Genomic DNA, 18,319 nt, shown 5'->3' with positions numbered 1-18,319 from the left:
AAAAACATAATTGTTGCAAGTACTGCATTAAAATATAAATAAAGCTAAAATACTTTATTCTTAATATGACTTTGCCTCATTATTTTATATTTTTCTTTATATTTTTGAGTGTTTTTGTTGTTATTTCTGCCCTGCAAAGTTATTTTGGGCCAAACCTTTATTTTTCCACCAAACTATCTCTATATTCCAGTTATTGTACATGCATTCTGTAATAATGTCCCACACCACAATAATCTGCAGTAGAAACTGCCTGCCAATGTGAATTCATAATCCACGGTGGATCCATCAGTTAATTCATCCTTGGAAATTAACTCTTGCAATTCACAGCTTGAGCTCTATCTCTAAAGCAGTGACAAAATGGCAGCATGATCACATCAATAATTATACCCAGCAGCACATTAATGCACATCCACAAATAAACCCTGAATACATGTGCGAACAGTTGACTGGGATGCTGGCTGGTTACACCAATTGACTACTGGGGGAAGCATCTGGTCACTACATTTATAGCTTCCGGCCATTTATGACTTCTATCTCTGGCTCCTTGGCGATATTCTAAGTACTCCTTTGTGTTTTGCTGTAATCCTGACCTATTGGCTAAACCTAGGCTATTCTTTTGCCTTACACTTTTGTACAATGTAGGGGTAGAATAGGGATTGATGTTCAGTTGTCACCTGAGATTTAGCACAGGTCCAACAAGTAGGAAGGGATAGAGAGTATGGAAAGCTCAGGGCTTACACTTCATTCCCTATCTGGACAACTATCTGGACAATAGTAATTTAATGCAAGCCTAAAAGGCAAAAACCAGTCCTGCATGGCTTCAACATCTTATTTAATTCTCTGTTTAAGAAAACACTTCTTAAATTGGCTGCTCCGACAAGCGTTTTTTCCCGTGTGAATGCAGTGTAATTCATCATTGTTTTTTCACTTGGCATCTAATTAAAAAAAAAAAAAAAGATAGTGAATAAAAATAGAGATAACTGGGCTAGCCAGATTTGATGGTTTTGTCTCAATTTTGCAAACTCTGTTGAAGTCAATATGGGCCCAGACTTTAACACCACAAAATGGTGGTGAAATGGGGCTAGTAATGGCTAGAGGGCTAAAAAAATTGTGGGAATAACAGAACAGTTGCCCTGACCACAATGGAAGACCGAAAGTACTTTAAATAATAACACAAGATAAAAATATAAATAATTATTAAACATAAAAGGATGCCCTGGAGCTGGAGAGGGTTCAACATAGAGCCACAAAACTGATAAGGGGTATGGAGGGCCTTAGTTATGAGGAAAGATTAAAACAACTAGATTTATTTAGTCTGGAAAAGAGACGACAACGAGGGTACATGATTAATTAAATAAATATATGAATGGTCCATACAAAAAATATGGTGGTAAGTTGTTTCAGATTAAATCAAATCAAAAGACGAGGGGGCACTGTCTCCATTTGGAGAAACCAAGGTTTAATCACCAGAAGCGAAAGGGCTTTTTTACTATGAGAACTGTCAATCTGTTGAATAGCCTGCCTCAGGCGCTGGTCACAGCAGGGACAGCGGAGAGCTTCAAGAAGGGTCTAGATGTCTTTTTACACCTAAATAACATTGATGGTTATGTTATATAGAATTGTTTTCCCTAAATCCCTTCCTCATCCAATCCCTACCCTTCCTTGGTTGAACTTGATGGACAAGTGTCTTTTTTCAACCGTATAAACTATGAAACTATAATAATAAAAATTGCGGGTGTTAACCACATAACTAATTTAACTTATTGATTACATTGTGTGATTTGCATATGGTAATGAATGATTAGTAAAATCCCCATATACTGCTATACTTTAGTAAGGCAATATATGTTAGGATCAATCAGACAACCTAGGGTTAAAGTATCCTAGAGAGTATGAAAAACTGCAAAAAATGAAATAACAAAAACAGTAAAAAAAAAAACGTTAAAATTCAAATCACCCCCCCTCCCTAAAACTTATATAAATATAAATAAACAGTAAAAATCACAAACATGTTAGGTATCGCCACATCCCAAAATGTCTGATCTATCAAAATATAATAACAGTTATTTCCAGTGCTTAACCCCGTAACAGAAAATAGAGGCCAAAATCGAAAATGTCACTTTTTTTGCCATTTTGCAAAATATGAAAATTCTATAAAAAGTGATCAAAATGCTCAATCCGATTTAGGTGGAGATCAAGGAGAAGTGCACGTGGCATTCCACAATGTGCCATGCTCACTTTGCCAGTGTTCCTTTTGTAGTGAAGACTTCTTCTGCCGCCTCCTCCTTCACTTCCCTTCTCTTAGCTTCTATCACATTCATTGGGGCATATTAACTAAGGGTCACGCGTCAGTTTTCTGTCGGACTTTTCACGTTCTTTTAGGTACAAACCGCTTCCACAGGTATTTAAGAAGTGTCCTCACCAAATTAGTGTCACGTGCAACAGTTTTGTGGCGTGGCTGCACGATTATTCACACAATACAAAATTCTGCACTGAAACGGGTGTTCTCATATTTATCATACAAAGTCTGACAGAAATGTGTTGTACAGCCTATGTTAAAGGTGCATCAAAAATAAAAAGTGTGCTCTTTCGGGGCAGTACAGGAAGTGCCAGAGCTGTTTCTACATGCCATTGTGTCTACAACCAGTGATGGAGTACAGTAGAATGAGTAAAAGTGCCAGGCACTTTAGGAGTATTTGTGGCCAGAGATGATGCAGAGCATCCAACATATCAGTCAGATATAAGAGGGTGGCAAATATTAAGGGTCCCTATAAGTGGGCAAATACAGCAGCCCAGCAGCCTATGAAACTGGCACCACGACACTTATGCTCAGAGAAAGCTAGTGGGACCACAAGTGTTAAGGCGTAGCTGTGGGCAGGAATTTGTTCTGGTTTATGGGAAAAGGACACCATAGGATGGAGTGGAGGTCCATCAGGCTGGTAAGAGTGGTTGCCTATGCCCCTTTCCCTGGATAAGCACCTTCTGGAGGCTTTAGTTTTGTTACACAACCCTTGCTCTCTGCAAATAACATTACCCCCAAAGCATACTTATATATGATGCAATAAGCCCAGTAATACTGTAGGGAGTTGTTCAATATGGCACTGTTGTCCTTGGCCTCTTAACATCATATATATTGTAGCTATGATTTTGGAGTCAACTTACCTGCCCAGTGGTCTGTGACATCTTGTAAGCACATGAGATGCATTTTACAGATATCAACCCCTTAGTGACCACCCATACTGGTTTCTACGTCCATCACTATGGAGCCTTGGGCTGGGTCGACGTGTTTTTCCCCAGGACCTGAGCAGGGAAAAGCAGTGTCATATGAAAGCCGAGCCCCTGCTCTAACAGTCCGGGTTGGAATGAGTTCTGATCCAGCCCTTTTAACCCTTTAGATCCTGTGGTCAATGCTGTGACCACATGATCTACATACCTGCTGAGGGAGGGGGCTCCTTCTCTTTACGGAATCCCAAAGTGTGATTGCTTTGTGCCAAATTCTCTGGGATAAGGGATTTGTGGTAACTGAGGCCACGTTCACACGTGACATTTTGGTTACAATTTGAAACGCAATCCAAAGGCTCTATTAGAAATCACATGTTTTGGTAACATTGTGTTTCCAACATGTTAACTAAACATGAAGGAAATGCAATCTTACCTCAACATACAATCGCAGGTGGAGCCTTGAGATTGCAAAAACACAACCAAGATGCCACTTATGAATGCAGCCTCAGGGCCTCTGCCAACAAAAATCTGCCCTACAAAAGTTTGATTGTGCTTCTTCCTTGCCATGTGCCCACACAACAGGTTACATACTTTACTTTACATACATACCTTCTCCTCCTCCTTTTGCCCTTTACTACATACCACACTACAATCAACTACAGAGGCAATTGATGGGGAACCAACTGCTTTCAGCCTCTCCCTTTCCATGTGGTGGACAGTACACCTTTCCAACAATTTCCACATTTTAAGTGGGGATAATACACTACTGGATTATACTTAATTACTTCATCAAATTTGGCTTTACCTTTTTTTCCAAGTAGTTGTTGGCTACTGGGGAATCCCTGATCATTGACTTCTGGGGGCTGCATAACCAATGGCTTAAGGCAGGCTGTATTATGTGGCTCGTGGTGGCTCAGTAAATGTTTCCACTCCAATACGCTAGGATCTGCATGTTCCAGCTCTGTACAGTGATTAAAATATACAAATATTTTCCGATTGCTTTAAAATAGTGCTTTTAATGCTTGGTTCATGATAAATAATTGCAGATCTATTAAAATTTAATCCTATATTTTATAACATGCATCTATTGGATACAAATTATCTGAGTAGACTGTGCTTAGAACTTAACTGTGGTTTGACTAGGATAATAAAACATTTAGGGAAGAATATGCAGCCTAAAACGTTAACACTTGAAGACAAAATGCGAAAATTTCTACAAGAACAGTATTTTTCCCAGTAACACTAAGATGTGCCGGGATAAAAGCCACCCAGACGCTGCAGAAAACCAACATGCTGAACGTGATGTTTTTGGCTTCATTAAAACAGTCTGGTAAATTTCTGGACAAATAAGACAATAGGAAACTGACAACAGCGAGAAGACCCATGTAACCCAGAGAGATGTAAAATGCTAACATTGATCCCTCATTACAGAGAAGAATAGTTTTATCTTGGTAGATTTCAGTATTTCTCTCTTGATACGGAGGGGACACAGATAACCAGATTGTACTAATGAGAACTAATGAGAATTAAAGTGCAGATAATAACAATAGAACTGGAGAGTTTTCCACTAATGAATTTCTTCTAGGAGCTTCCAGGTTGTGTTGCTTTGAAGGCCAAGTAGACCAGAATAACCTTGCCCAAGATACAAGAAACAAACTATTGCGAAGATGATCCCAAATGATGTCTGGCGGAACATGCAGGTGACATGTAGAGGACGACCTATGAAGAGCAGAACACAGAGGAAACTCAACATAATAGAGACTAATAGAGCAAAGCTCAGGTTCTGGTTATTGGCTTTAATGATTGGGGTTTCTCTATAGACAAAAAGTATCCCCTGAATTATTGAGGCAATAGCAAAGAAAAATAGAGAGGTGCTGGAGATGACAACAGTTATTGGGTCACTGCTGTAGGATAATTATAATACAAGATGAAAACAAAGCAAAAAAATGAAACAGTAAAGTCAAACTAATAAGTCCAATCATGTGATTCATTAACTGAAATGAACACGTGTATAAGCCGTTGGTTTGTGTTCTCAAAACTGTCATAAGTGTCAAATTTTTGCATCCACAATTGTAACTTTAAACATAACTATCTCTGGAGCCCAGCACCTAGAAATACAATTTTGATTGTTATGAAAGGGGAGATTCTAGGAGAATCTAGGTACCAGGTATCCAAAGTTATGGCTCCTAGAGTCCAGGATATATCTCATACTGTGAGAATGTGTGTGATATGTCCTTTGCAGGAAAAGGATTAATTTGCTTGCAGGCTCAGTGAATATACACATACCTGCAGTGAGTAAACCCTCATGCATACAATGGCTGTATAAGGTCATGTGTTAGTGGCTGTTACACACTTCAGCAACCTGGTCGTAAAGGAAAGGGCAGATCCTATTCCTTCCTGGGTTTTGCTGACCTGGAAAATCTTTTACCATTGTTATTGGTGCGTGAGCACAAGTTAATGAACATAGGCTGTAAACAACAGTAAATTGGAAAATCGATAGCCACCTGAGATGTGAACATGTTCATGTTAGGGATACTAAGCCTGTAATCTAAGCCATCTATTTTAATAAATAATGTTATTGTAAGGATAAAACTGCCAAGTACATAAACAGCCATCTGAAAGGGAGAGAGAATAACAAACCATGTCTGCCATCTCAATCCGGAGAGCAATTATTAAAGTCTACAGAAGAGTTAGTTTGGATCTGGATTTTATTTACCTATATGTGAGACTTCTCCATGTAGACATTGGACACAGTTAAAACAACATTTATATATTACGTTGTTGGAGACTCTTCTTTAACCTGGAACAAAGTATGGTGAGCATTTTGACACAGGAACGTAAAAAAGCACATTTTTGAGATTTTCATATGATCCATTGACTTGTTCAAGTCACATTTAAACATAAACATTTCTTAAAGCTCAAATGTAAAGTTGTTTAACAACTATTCCAACAATTCATGTATCATACTGCTGGCTTCTAACTAACATTAGATATAGCCTGAAATATGTATCATCCCTTCTTATAAAATCATATTCAGATATTCATGAAGTTGTGACATCAATAGAGATGAGCGAGCACTAAAATGCTCGGGTGCTCGTTATTCGAGACAAACTTTTCCCAATGCTCGAGTGCTCATCTCGAATAACGAGCCCCATTGAAGTCAATGGGAGACTCGAGCATTTTTCAAAGGGGCGAAGGCTCTGCACAGGGAAGCTTGGCCAAACACCTGGGAACCTCAGAAAAGGATGGAAACACCACGGAAATGGACAGGAAACAGCAGGGGCAGCATGCATGGATGCCTCTGGGGCTGCTTAATCACACCATTATGCCAAAATTATGGGCAACAGCGTGGCCATGACAGTGACCGAATGAGGCTCGATAGCATCTAAAACATGCAATAATTGACTCTGACACTATAGGGGACGGCATGCAGAGGCAGCGGCAGGCTAGAGAGTGTCATGGCGACATACCCTAAATGGACTCAGGCTTCAAACCAATGGGTGGCAGAGAGGAACCAAAGGAGGTGAGCAAGAAGCGCTGAAATGATTTCCTATGTGAACAAAAGGTTGACGGTATATTTAGTCAATAACACAGCATGGTGGCGACATAGTGACCAAGTTCCATAACGTATCTGGTGAAACACCCGAAAAATGAACCTGACACAGCTCTTTTGATAAGGGGACGACATGTGGAGGCAGCCATGGAGACAACTTCCATGATTAAGAGCGACAGTATGGGGCATCCATATTGCGCTGCTATGATTGAACTTCAGGTCTCCAGCATGGCGGCGACAGATGGGCCGAGTTCCACTATGTATCTGGAACACTATGTACACCTGAAAATTCTGCCTGACACAGCTCGTTTGATAAGGGGATGATGCGCTGCATATCCTCTCGTACTCCAGCGTCTGGGGTATGGAGAGTTGAAAGTTGCGCATGGAGACATTGGTGGACACTGTGGAGGATCGTGGAGGCAAAATGGACAGGAAACAGCAGGGGCAGCATGCATGGATGCCTCTGAGGCTGCTTAATCTTGGGATGGAGCTGGCGGTCCGCTGCCAGGCGACTTTTCGCCTGTCCAAGCCCCTGTCTCGGCTCTCGGCTCCTCCCCACCCAAAATGGGCTTGGGGGCCAGAAGCGTTTACTTTGAAAAAATTATAATTTGAATATTTCACCTAGGAATAATGAAATAACATAGTGGTTCTATTTTTAATAGTTTTTTTGGAAATGGTTCCATGATTAAGAGCGACAGCATGGGGCATCCATATTGCGCTGCTATGATTGCAACTTAAGGTTTCCAGCATGGCGGCGACTGATGGGCCGAGTTCCACTATGTATCTGGTGAAACACCTGAAAATTCTGCCTGACACAGCTCGTTTGATAAGGGGTTGATGTATGGAGGCAGTGAACTAGTAGTAGATTAAAGGTGCTGCAGTTAAAACTATGTTAGTTGGATCTTGGGATGGAGCTGATGCTCCGCTGCCAGGCAAGCTTTCGCCTATCCATGCCCCAGTCTCTCGGCTACTCCCCAAACAGCACTTCTAAGAACCTTTTGTATAAGATCAAGTGTAGTAGTGTTCTTAAAAGTTTGGGTTATGGCGGGTGAGGGGAATGTAAACAGATGTGCATGAAGCGCTGAAATAATATTGGTAAATGATAAAAGTTTGCCAGTATATTTTGTGGATATCACAGCAGGGTGGCGACAAAGTTAACACGTTTGATGTGGAAGCCATGAAAACAACCCAAAATTCTCCCTGACACAGCTCGTTTGATAAGGGGACGATGTATGGAGGCAGTGAACTAGTAGTAGATTAAAGGTGCTGCAGTTAAAACTATGTTAGTTGGATCTTGGGATGGAGCTGGTGCTCCGCTGCCAGGCGAGCTTTCGCCTATCCAAGCCCCTTTCTCTCGGCTACTCCCCAAACAGCACTTCTAAGAACCTTTTGTATAAGATCAAGTGTAGTAGTGTTCTTATAAGTTTGGGTAATGGCGGGTGAGGGGAATGTAAACAGATGCGCAAGAAGCGTTGAAATAATATCGGTAAATAATAAAAGTTTGCCAGTATATTTTGTGGATAACACAGCATTGTGGCGACAAATTTAACAAGTTTGATGTGGAAGCCATGAAAACAACCCAAAATTATGCCTGACACAGCTCGTTTGCTAAGGGGACGATGTATGGAGGCAGCTATATGGACGACTTTTGGAGGCAGCTATGGCGATGACGTGTGGAGATAGCAATGGAGACAACGTGTGGAGGCAGCTAAAAAGACGACGTGTGGAGGCTGCTATGGAGATAATTTAATTTGGATAGTGCCTTTATGTGGTAGTCCAAAAAAGTTTTCAAACCAGAGGAGCAGGTAGGTGGTCCTCCAGAAAAATTAAATAGATTGAGTGCCTGTATGTGGCAGTCCAAAAAAGTTTTCAAACCAGAGGAGCAGGTAGGTGGTCCTCCAGAAAAATTAAATAGATTGAGTGCCTGTATGTGGCACTCCCAAAAATTGTTTAAAACAGAGGACCAGGTAGGTGGCCCTCCAGAAAAATTAAATACATAGAGTACTATAGCTAGAGCAAGTTGGCCCTGGCAAAAAATAGCCAGTTTCCTCTGCTTTAGTGTACAAAGAGGAGGAGAAGGAGGAAAATGAGGAGGAGGAGTGCATAAATTGTTCAGGTTGAGCTTCCTTCACCTGGTGGAGAATGGAAATCCTGAGAAATCCAGGCTTTATTCATCTTGACAAGCATCAGCCTGTCAGCGCTGTCAGTCGACAGGCTTGTACACTTATCGGTGATGATGCCACCAGTTGCACTGAAAACCCGCTCGGACAACATGCTAGCGGCAGGGCAGGCAAGAACCTCCAAGGCGTACAGCACCAGTTCGTGCCACATGTCCAGCTTTAAAACCCAGTAGTTGTAGGGAGCTGTGTGATCATTTAGGACGATGGTATGGTCAGCTACGTACTGCCTCACCATATTTCTGTAAAGATCAGCCCTACTCTGGCGAGACTGCGGACAGGTGACAGTGTCTTGCTGGGGTGACATAAAACTGGCAAAGGCCTTGTAAAGCGTACCCCTGCCAGTGCTAGACAAGCTTCCTGCTTGCCTACTCTCCCTCGCTACTTGTCCCGCAGAAGTACGCCCTCTGCCACTAGCGCCGTCAAAAGGGAAATACTGTTTCAGCTTGTGCACCAGGGCCTGCTGGTATTCATGCATTCTCACACTCCTTTCCTCTCCAGGGATGAGAGTGGAAAGATTTTGCTTGTACCGTGGGTCCAGGAGAGTGAATAGCCAGTAATCGGTGCTGGAATAAATTCTTTGAACGCGAGGGTCACGGGATAGGCAGCCTAGCATGAAATCTGCCATATGCGCCTGAGTCCCAACGCGCAAGAATTCACTCCCCTCACTGGCCTGACTCTCCATTTCCTCCTCCTCCAACTCCTCCAACTCCTCTTCTTCTGCCCATACACGCTGAACAGTGAAGGACTGAACAATGCTCCCCTCTTCTGTCTCGCCAACATTCTCCTCCTCTTCCTCCTCATCCTCCTCCACCTCCTCCGATATGCGCTAAGAAACAGACCTGAGGGTGTTTTGGCTATCAACAAGGGAATCTTCTTCCCCCGTCTCTTGTGACTAGCGCAAAGCTTCCGACTTCATGCTGATTAGAGAGTTTTTCAACAGGCAAAGCAGCGGGATGGTGAGGCTGATGATGGCGGCATCGCCACTGTGTTGACTCCTCAAAGTTACTCAGCACCTGAAAGATATCAGACATCCACGTCCACTCCTCATTGTAGACTTGAGGAAGCTGACTGACCTGACTACCAGTTCTGGTGGAAGTTGACATATGGCAGTCTACAATCGCTCTGCGCTGCTGGTAAACTCTGGATGACATGGTTATTGTTGAATTCCACCTCGTGGGCACGTCGCACAACAGTCGGTGAGCGGGCAGAAGGAGGCGGCGCTGCGCTGCCCTGAGAGTGGCAGCATCTGTGCTTGACTTCTTTAAATGTGCACAGATGCGGCGCACCTTCATGATCAAATCAGACAGATTGGGGTATGTCTTGAGGAACCGCTGAACTATGAGATTTAACACATGGGCCAGGCATGGCACATGTGTCAGTCTGCCGAGTTGCAGAGCCGTCACCAGGTTACGGCCATTGTCACACACAACCATGCCTGGCTTCAGGTTCAGCGGTGCCAGCCACAGATCAGTCTGCGCCGTGATGCCCTGTAATAGCTCTTGGGTGGTGTGCCTTTTATCACCTAGGCTCAGCAGTTTGAGCACCGCCTGCTGTCGCTTAGCGACGGCACTGTTGCTGTGCCTAGAGCTACCAACTGATGGCGCCATGCCCATGGATGGTAATTCGGAGGAGGAGGTGGAGGAGGGGTGGGAGGAGGAGGAGGCATAGTAGGCCTGAGAGACCTGGAACAAGATAGGCCCCGCAATCCTCGGCATCCGCAGTATATGACCTGCCCCAGGGTCAGACTCGGTCCCAGCCTCCACCAAGTTAACCCAATGTGCCGTCAGCGATATATAGTGGCCCTGCCCGGCAGCACTCGTCCACATGTCCGTGGTCAGGTGGACCTTGTCAGAAACGGCGTTGGTCAGGGCACAGATGATGTTGTCTGACACGTGCTTGTGCAGGGCTGGGACGGCACATCAGGAAAAGTAGTGGCGGCTGGGGACCGAATATAGAGGGGCGGCCGCCGCCATGAGTTTTCGAAAGGCCTCGGTCTCAACCAGCCAATAGGGCAGCATCTCCAGGCTAAGCAGTTTGGAGATGTGGATGTTGAGGGCATGGGTGTGTGGGTGGGTTGCACTATACTTCCTTTTTGCGCTCCAGCGCCTGGGGTATGAAGAGATGAGCGCTGGTGGATGCTGTGGAGGATCGTGGAGGCGAAGATGGGGTTTCCGCAAAGGGAGGTGTTTGAGCCTGGGTCCTGGGCAGGGGGCTGACTAGCAGATGACAGAGGGGAAGGAGCAGTGGTGTGCCCGGCTGGAGGTTAACGGGCTTGGTGCCATTGACTGGGGTGTTTAGCATTCATATGCCTGCGCATACTGGTGGTAGTTAAGCTAGTAGTGGTGGAACCCCTGCTGATCCTGGTTTGGCACAGGTTGCACACCACAGTCTGTCGGTCATCCGGTGTTTCTTTAAAGAACCTCCAGACTTCTGAAAATCTAGCCCTCACCACGGGAGCTTGACTACGGGCAACATTTGGCGCTGATGCACCAGCTCTGGCCCTGCCTCTCCGTCTGGCCCCACCACTGCCTCTTCCAACCTGCTCTGGTATAGGACTCGCCTCCGTCTCAGAAGCACTGTGTTCACCCGGCCTATCAACCCAGCTTGGGTCTGTCACCTCATCATCCTCCGATCCCTCAGTCTGCTCCCCCCTCGGACTTCCTGCCCTGACAACAACTTCACCACTGTCTGACAACCGTGTCTCCTCATCATCCGACACCTCTTTACACACTTCCTCCACTTCGTCAATAATGTCATCATCACCCACAGACTGCGACCGGTGGAAAACCTGGGCATCGGAAAATAGCTCAGCAGCAACCGGACAAGTGGTTTGTGACTGTGGGAAGGGTCCAGAAAACAGTTCCTCAGAGTATGCCGGTTCAAATGCCAAATTTTGCTGGGAGGGGGCAGACTGGGGGGAAGGAGGCTGAGGTGGAGGAGCTGGAGGAGTGCTGATTTCGGTGACATGGGTGGACTGCGTGGAAAACTGACTGGTGGACAAATGGCTAGAAGCTTTGTCCGCAATCCACAACATTACCTCTTCGCACTGTTCTGGCCTCAATAGTGCTCTACCACGAGTCGCAGTAACTTGAGACATGATGAACCTAGGGAGTGTAGCTCTGCGGCATTGACCCCTGCAGTAGTTGGATGTCCACATCCACGCCCTCGTCCTCTAACCCTAGCCCTCGGGTTAAACATTTTCAAAATTAAAGTGTAAACTCTAATTTTTTTTTTTTTTTTTGTGTTTTTTTTTTTTTTTAAACAAAACGACGCTATCCTATTGCTATGGCTAGTTTCTAACCTACACTGACAGCACACAACTGGATTTTGTGCTGTGCCTGATGACTTTGAGTTATAAAAGTAAATAAACGTAAAAAAAAAAACAAAATCAGCAGACTATGCCTAATTCAAATCAAACCCCTAATAAATTGTCCCACTTCGGTGTTTGAGGTGGATATGCGTGTCACTAAGAGCTAAACACAACGGTCGCAAGTCTCCCTGCAAATTCCTCACAATATGGACTAGCTGCACTACTAATGCCAGCACGCCCATCCACAAGCAAACAAAAAAAAGTAAAATATAACGCTATTGTAGGCCTAAGTAAGCAGTTGGGTTCTCCTATGGCTATTTTCTAGCCTACACTGAAAGCACACTGCTTTGCCTGATGACTTTGAGTTATAAAAAAGAATAAACGTAAAAAATAATAAATCAGCAGACTCTGCCTAATTCAAATCAAACCCCTAATAAATTGTCCCACTGCGGTGTTTGAGGTGGATATGTGTGTCACTAAGAGCTAAACACAACGGTCGCTAGTCTCCCTGCAAATTCCTCACAATATGGTACAAGCTGCACTACTAGTGCCAGCAAGCCCAGCCACAAGCAAATAAAAAAGAAAATATATAACATTATTGTAGCCCTAAGAAGGGCTGTTGGGTTCTTGTAGAATCACTTTTGCCTAACACTATTCTAATATAACACCCTAAAGCTATCCCTGCAGCAGCAGCAGCTCTCTCCCTAACGGCATCCAGACACAGAATGATCCGAGCAGCGCGGGCAGGGGCTAGTCTATTCCAGGGTCACCTGATCAGACCAGCCAACCACTGCTATTGACGTGTAAGGGTACCACGTCATGCTGGGTGGAGTGCAGAGTCTCCTGGCTTGTGATTGGCTCTGTTTCTGGCCGCCAAAAATCACAACGGCGGGAGATGACATTTTCTCGAGCTGGCGAAATACTCGTCCGAGCAACGAGCAATTTCGAGTACGATAATGCTCGAACGGGCATCAAGCTCGGACGAGTGTGTTCGCTCATCTTTAAAGCTTATTCATGGTCTAAAGTTACTTAGTCTCAACTCCATTTGTAACCCCGCAGACCAAATCAGGGAGGTGATGTAATCTTCACCTGGATTGGGTCACGGGGTCAAACGAAGTCCGACTAATCAAAATACATTCTAAAAACATATGTAACTTCTAAAAATAGTGTGTCAATCAGGTCAATGTACACTAATATATCAATGAATGAAAAACCCTGATGCTAAATGCATAATTTCAAACCGTAAGAAATTGGGTTTCCTAGCTATAGTATATATGACGGAACCAATATTGTGCGGCAATCATGGGGTAAGCGCATGAAGTCTAGCGCTGTGCCCATATATTGTGCACACTAAAACTAATGTATGGGCATACATGAAGGGAGAATTAAGGATAGAGGATAATAACATAGGATCAAGTCCTGCCTTATATTTAGACCCTGAGGTTGCCTTGTGTTTAAAACAAACATCCAATATGTTTCTCTATCGAGAAGTTTTTTTCTATAATCCCCTCCTCTCTATGCCTTGCCATTCAAGGGAGCTAACATCTCCTCGGGGAACCTCACGAAAATGACGTGATACAGCAGAGATGTTAAGTAAGTTAGTGTTTTTTTTACGTCCAATATGTGTTTTCTTATACGAGTTTTTAAAGAGTTGGACGTACATCCCACATACTGTTTCTGGCATGTTATGCATGTAATAATATACACCACATATGTCGTATTACAATTGATATATGTAGTTGTATTGTATGTTTTCATGGTTGTACACGAAGTAATGACCTCTGAGGTGCGGATATGGCCACATACTAAACAAATTTTATGTCCACATTTGTGGGTTCCCGGGTATTTTAACCATGTGTATTTATTGTCCTGTGACTCTCCCTTGCTAGAAAATAAACTTGGGGACACCATGGACCCAATTGTTGGGGCCCTTCTAGATATTATATTGACTCCTTCTGTCAAACATTTTTTCAGATCTGGCTCCTGTTCCAAAATTGGAAGAAACTTTTTTATGATTTTCTTAATGCTATAAAACTGGTTGCTATAGTAAGTTACAAATGTAATTGCATTATTCCTCTTCGTATCGGTCAATCTCTTTCTATCCCTTAACAACTCAGCTCTATTGACCTTAGATATTCTTTTTTTAGCTGATTCTATGGCTTTAGGTCTATATTTTCTATGGTTTAATCTTTTCTCCCACTGTACAGTTTGATTCTCAAACACCCGTTGGGATGTACAATTCCTGCGCAATCTAATAAGTTCACCATACGGGATATTATCAATAACATGCGCAGGGTGACATGAAGTAGCTAATAGTATCAAATTTCTAGCCACTGGTTTACGATAAGGAGAAACTTCTACCTTCATGTTATAGCTAGATAAGGTGACATCTAAAAAGTCTATCTCTTTTCCCCCATATTTGTGGGTAAATTTTAGATTCATATCGTTGGTATTAATGTATTCCACAAACTGTAAAAAATCTGTTTCTGTACCCTTCCAGACCCATAACAAATCATCTATGAAGCGGCCATACCACTTAATAGATGAATAAAAAGGGTTATAGATACCTTATTGGGGAGTGCATGACCTTTTCATTCCTTTTTATTTCATTTTATATTTTGCTAAATTTTAAAAAAGTGCCTATTTGCACATTTGGGTGCTACTCTTGACTATTAGGGGGCAGGGTGACCATTTGAATGGGGGGGGGGGGTGCTTGACTGTTGGCTGCTGAAAGCTGTGTAATTTTTAGCTACTGGCTGAAATTTTGAAAAAGTTTTCATATCTCTAGCCCTAATTATAAAATATTTTCAGTAGCTTATATAAGTCTTTGATTTTTCTATTTACGGAGCTGTATGAGGGCTGTCAGCATATGATATCACGTACAATATACTCGGAGGCTCTAAACTAAATTATGGTGAAGTAATAAGATATTTGTGCCACAGTCCAAATGACACATCCCCTTTATTCTATGGGTTGGAACCATCATGGAGTTACTTGGTTAACCTCTGCCCCATGAGTGCCGTAATAATACAGCACACGTCGAGTCTTGTGCATGGAGAGGGCTCACGGGTTGAGCTCTCTCCATAGCTGGTAAGTCTTTGCTGCATATTGCAGCAAAGACTTACCGGTAACAACCAAAGACCTGAGGATGTCTCGTTTTAACCCATTCATTACAATGTATGATTTGCACATTTTAATGAAGGAGGTGTAAAATCCCCATATACTGCCATACTGACACATTTTGACTGCATTTGGAATTTTTTTTTTCCCGTTTACTTGTACACGGCATGAAATTTTTGAAAGTGGGGAGTGAAAAATGGAAACGAAAAAAAAAAAAAGGCCAGGTCGTTAACAGGTTAATGCAAGTTTTATTATTTTAAAATAAAGTTGACAATTTCATTGATGTGTGTTGTGAAATGGTCAAAAATGGCAATTTGGATGCTGTTTTGTATTATGGGGTTTACCATCAGGTATAATATATATTCTAATGAAGGGGATAGACAGTGATCTGAACTTAGGTTTTTTAAATCCTTTCTAACAGTATTCTCACAATCTGATCGCTAATACCATATACTCTATACACTGCCTCTGGTAGACCATTATGGATCCTACAGGATAAAGTCTCAGAACACTGCCGGCTTTCATGGGAATGGAATGACGACTGTGTTGTTATCAGCAGGATTTTCTGTGGCATTTAAATGGTTAACACCAGGTTGACCCAGAGCTGAAAGCTGCGTTGTGACGTCATTGAACCAGCAACATTATATTATCCCTCAAGAATCAAATTAAAATGGAAAAAGGAAACAATAAAAAGGAAGTTTTGTCACATTGTGGTGCAGACACTAGACCATCAGAAGGTGCATAGTAGGACTCACAGTGATAAATCTGTTTCAGTAGACGTCTAGTCTTCTCCTAACTATGGGCTGGTCCATTCTGTGCTACAAATAATATTGTATGTCTCTCATGGTGGCCATATGACATAAGCTTAGATTGCAATCTATCTTAGTGCATTTTTTATTAATATTTTCTGAAATTGTATGGTCGGTAAATTTATTGAAAGAAGTAACTGCCCTGGGACATTACTCATATATACCATATAACTATACAGGCGGTCCCCTTCTTAGAACAGCCAACTTACAGACAACCCCAAGTTACAGACGGACCTCTCAGCCCACTGTGACCTATGGTGAAGCTCTCTGGATGCTTTACTTTAGTCCCTGGATTTACTGATTAGCTGTAGGGTGTCTGTGAAGCTTTTTTTGCTACCTCTTCTTCCTGGTACAAAATAAGATTTTGAACATCCTATTGACACTGGGTCAAACAAAAGTTTGTCTGGAGCTACAATGATAAAATAAACAGTTCCGACTTACATAGAAATTTAACTTATGAGCAAACCTAAAGAACCTATCTTGTATGTAACCCGGGGACTGACTGTAATATAAATATTATACACCTTACCCAGAGGTGAACTTAATAACAGTACTTTAAGATCTAGAAACTTGCAGATTCTCATGTAATGACAACATTTTTGTAAACATTCATTAACCCTCCTGTATATGTGTTCCAATTGCAATAACTATGAATTTAACATTGTTGATTGTATTTGCCTCGATAATTGACTTCTAGAGTTTAAATCAGGTCTGACCAGTATAATATAACATTTAGGGAAAAATATGCAGCCCAAAATACCAACAATTGAAGAAATTATTGCAAATATTTCTACAAGAACAGTATTTTTCCCGGTAACACTCATGTAGGCCGGGATAAACGCCACCCAAACACTGCAGACCACCAGCATGCTGAACGTGATGTTCTTAGCTTCATTAAAACTATCTGGTAAATTTCTGGCTAAGAAAGCAACAATGAAGCTAATAGCAGCAAGTAGTCCCATATATCCCAGGAGCATGAAGAAGGCCAACATTGACCCTTCATTACACTGGAATATAATCTTGTCCTGATATAAGTGAGTGTTCATTTCTGGGAATGGAGGAGAAGTAGATAACCAGATGACACTAAGTAAAACCTGGACAAATGAACAGAAGAAGACAACAGAGTTTGGGATTTTCACACCAACAAATCTCCTCCAGGAGCTTCCAGGTTTGGTGGCTTTGAAGGCCGTGTAGACCATGATGGTTTTAGCCAGAATAGAAGAGATAGCTACTGAGAAGATGACCCCAAATGATGTCTGACGGAGCATACAGGTGACGTGTGTAGGACAACCCAGGAACAGGAATACACAGAGGAAGCTCAACATGATGGAGACCAGGAGGATGAAGCTCAGGGTTTGGTTATTTGCTCTGACCACGGGAGTGTCTTGGAATAAAGTGAAGATCCCCAATATTATAGATGTTTTTCCGAAACATAAAATAGTAATCACAGAGACAGTGACAACTGCTAAGTCATTCTTATAGGACAGAAATTCAATAGGTTTAGGTACACAATGATTAAAATCATTTGGCCACTGATCTTCAGGACACTTGTGACATGATATACTGTCTGTAGAAAATGTAAAAAAAAATATAATTTTAGCTTTACTAATTCTTTACAAATTGAAGTTGGCGAAAAAACAATTTCACAAAAATAAAACTAATTATAACTCTAGACTTTTTGTGAATAGTAGAAGAGCGAGAAACAGTTACGAGAAAGTGGAGAAAGGCCAGCGTCAGAGTCTGATGCAGGTAAATAACTGTAAGCTTCTACCAGACCCTATCTGCTTTATTCACATTAGTGCAGGTTAGTAGTTCCCTAATTTGTTCTTTATGATACATATGGAGTGGTCCTAATATATTAGGGTTATCAGTGCTTCTACGTCAGTTTTCGGGCATAGAAGCACTGAAATAGTCACAATTTATGGCAGTTTCTTGCTCTTGATTCTACACCTCCTCTATGCCATGTGGGCCAATAGGGGACATTGCCACCGGTGTAGCAGGCCATTGCAGGACTGTCCTGCCCCAAGTCTGCGCAGTCGCTAAAGCCTGTGAATATTCACCACTGAATGTCCACTGGTTTATACCCAAAACTATGTCAGGCTCTGTTTTATCCAGCAGCGCAGTT

At 42.5% G+C, this 18,319-nt stretch overlaps 1 protein-coding gene across 1 annotated transcript in view; it reads right to left on the bottom strand.

Annotated features, from left to right (window-relative positions):
* Positions 1-4,789: 4,789 nt before the first annotated feature.
* The window catches only part of LOC140127258 (vomeronasal type-2 receptor 26-like), a 71,159-nt gene continuing 57,629 nt past the window's right edge, over positions 4,790-18,319 (bottom strand). The window contains exons 5-6 of the mRNA XM_072147748.1: positions 16,955-17,761; positions 4,790-4,941 (exon numbers count right to left, since the gene is read on the bottom strand). Of these exons, the coding sequence (XP_072003849.1) occupies positions 4,790-4,941; positions 16,955-17,761 (959 nt within the window). The remainder of the gene's footprint in view (positions 4,942-16,954; positions 17,762-18,319) is intronic.

The sequence above is a fragment of the Engystomops pustulosus genome, chromosome 1, assembly GCF_040894005.1.
Source record: "Engystomops pustulosus chromosome 1, aEngPut4.maternal, whole genome shotgun sequence".
Taxonomy (NCBI): Eukaryota; Metazoa; Chordata; class Amphibia; order Anura; family Leptodactylidae; genus Engystomops; species Engystomops pustulosus.
Note: the sequence above shows the minus strand (reverse complement) of the source record. Positions and strands in the feature narration are given on the sequence as shown.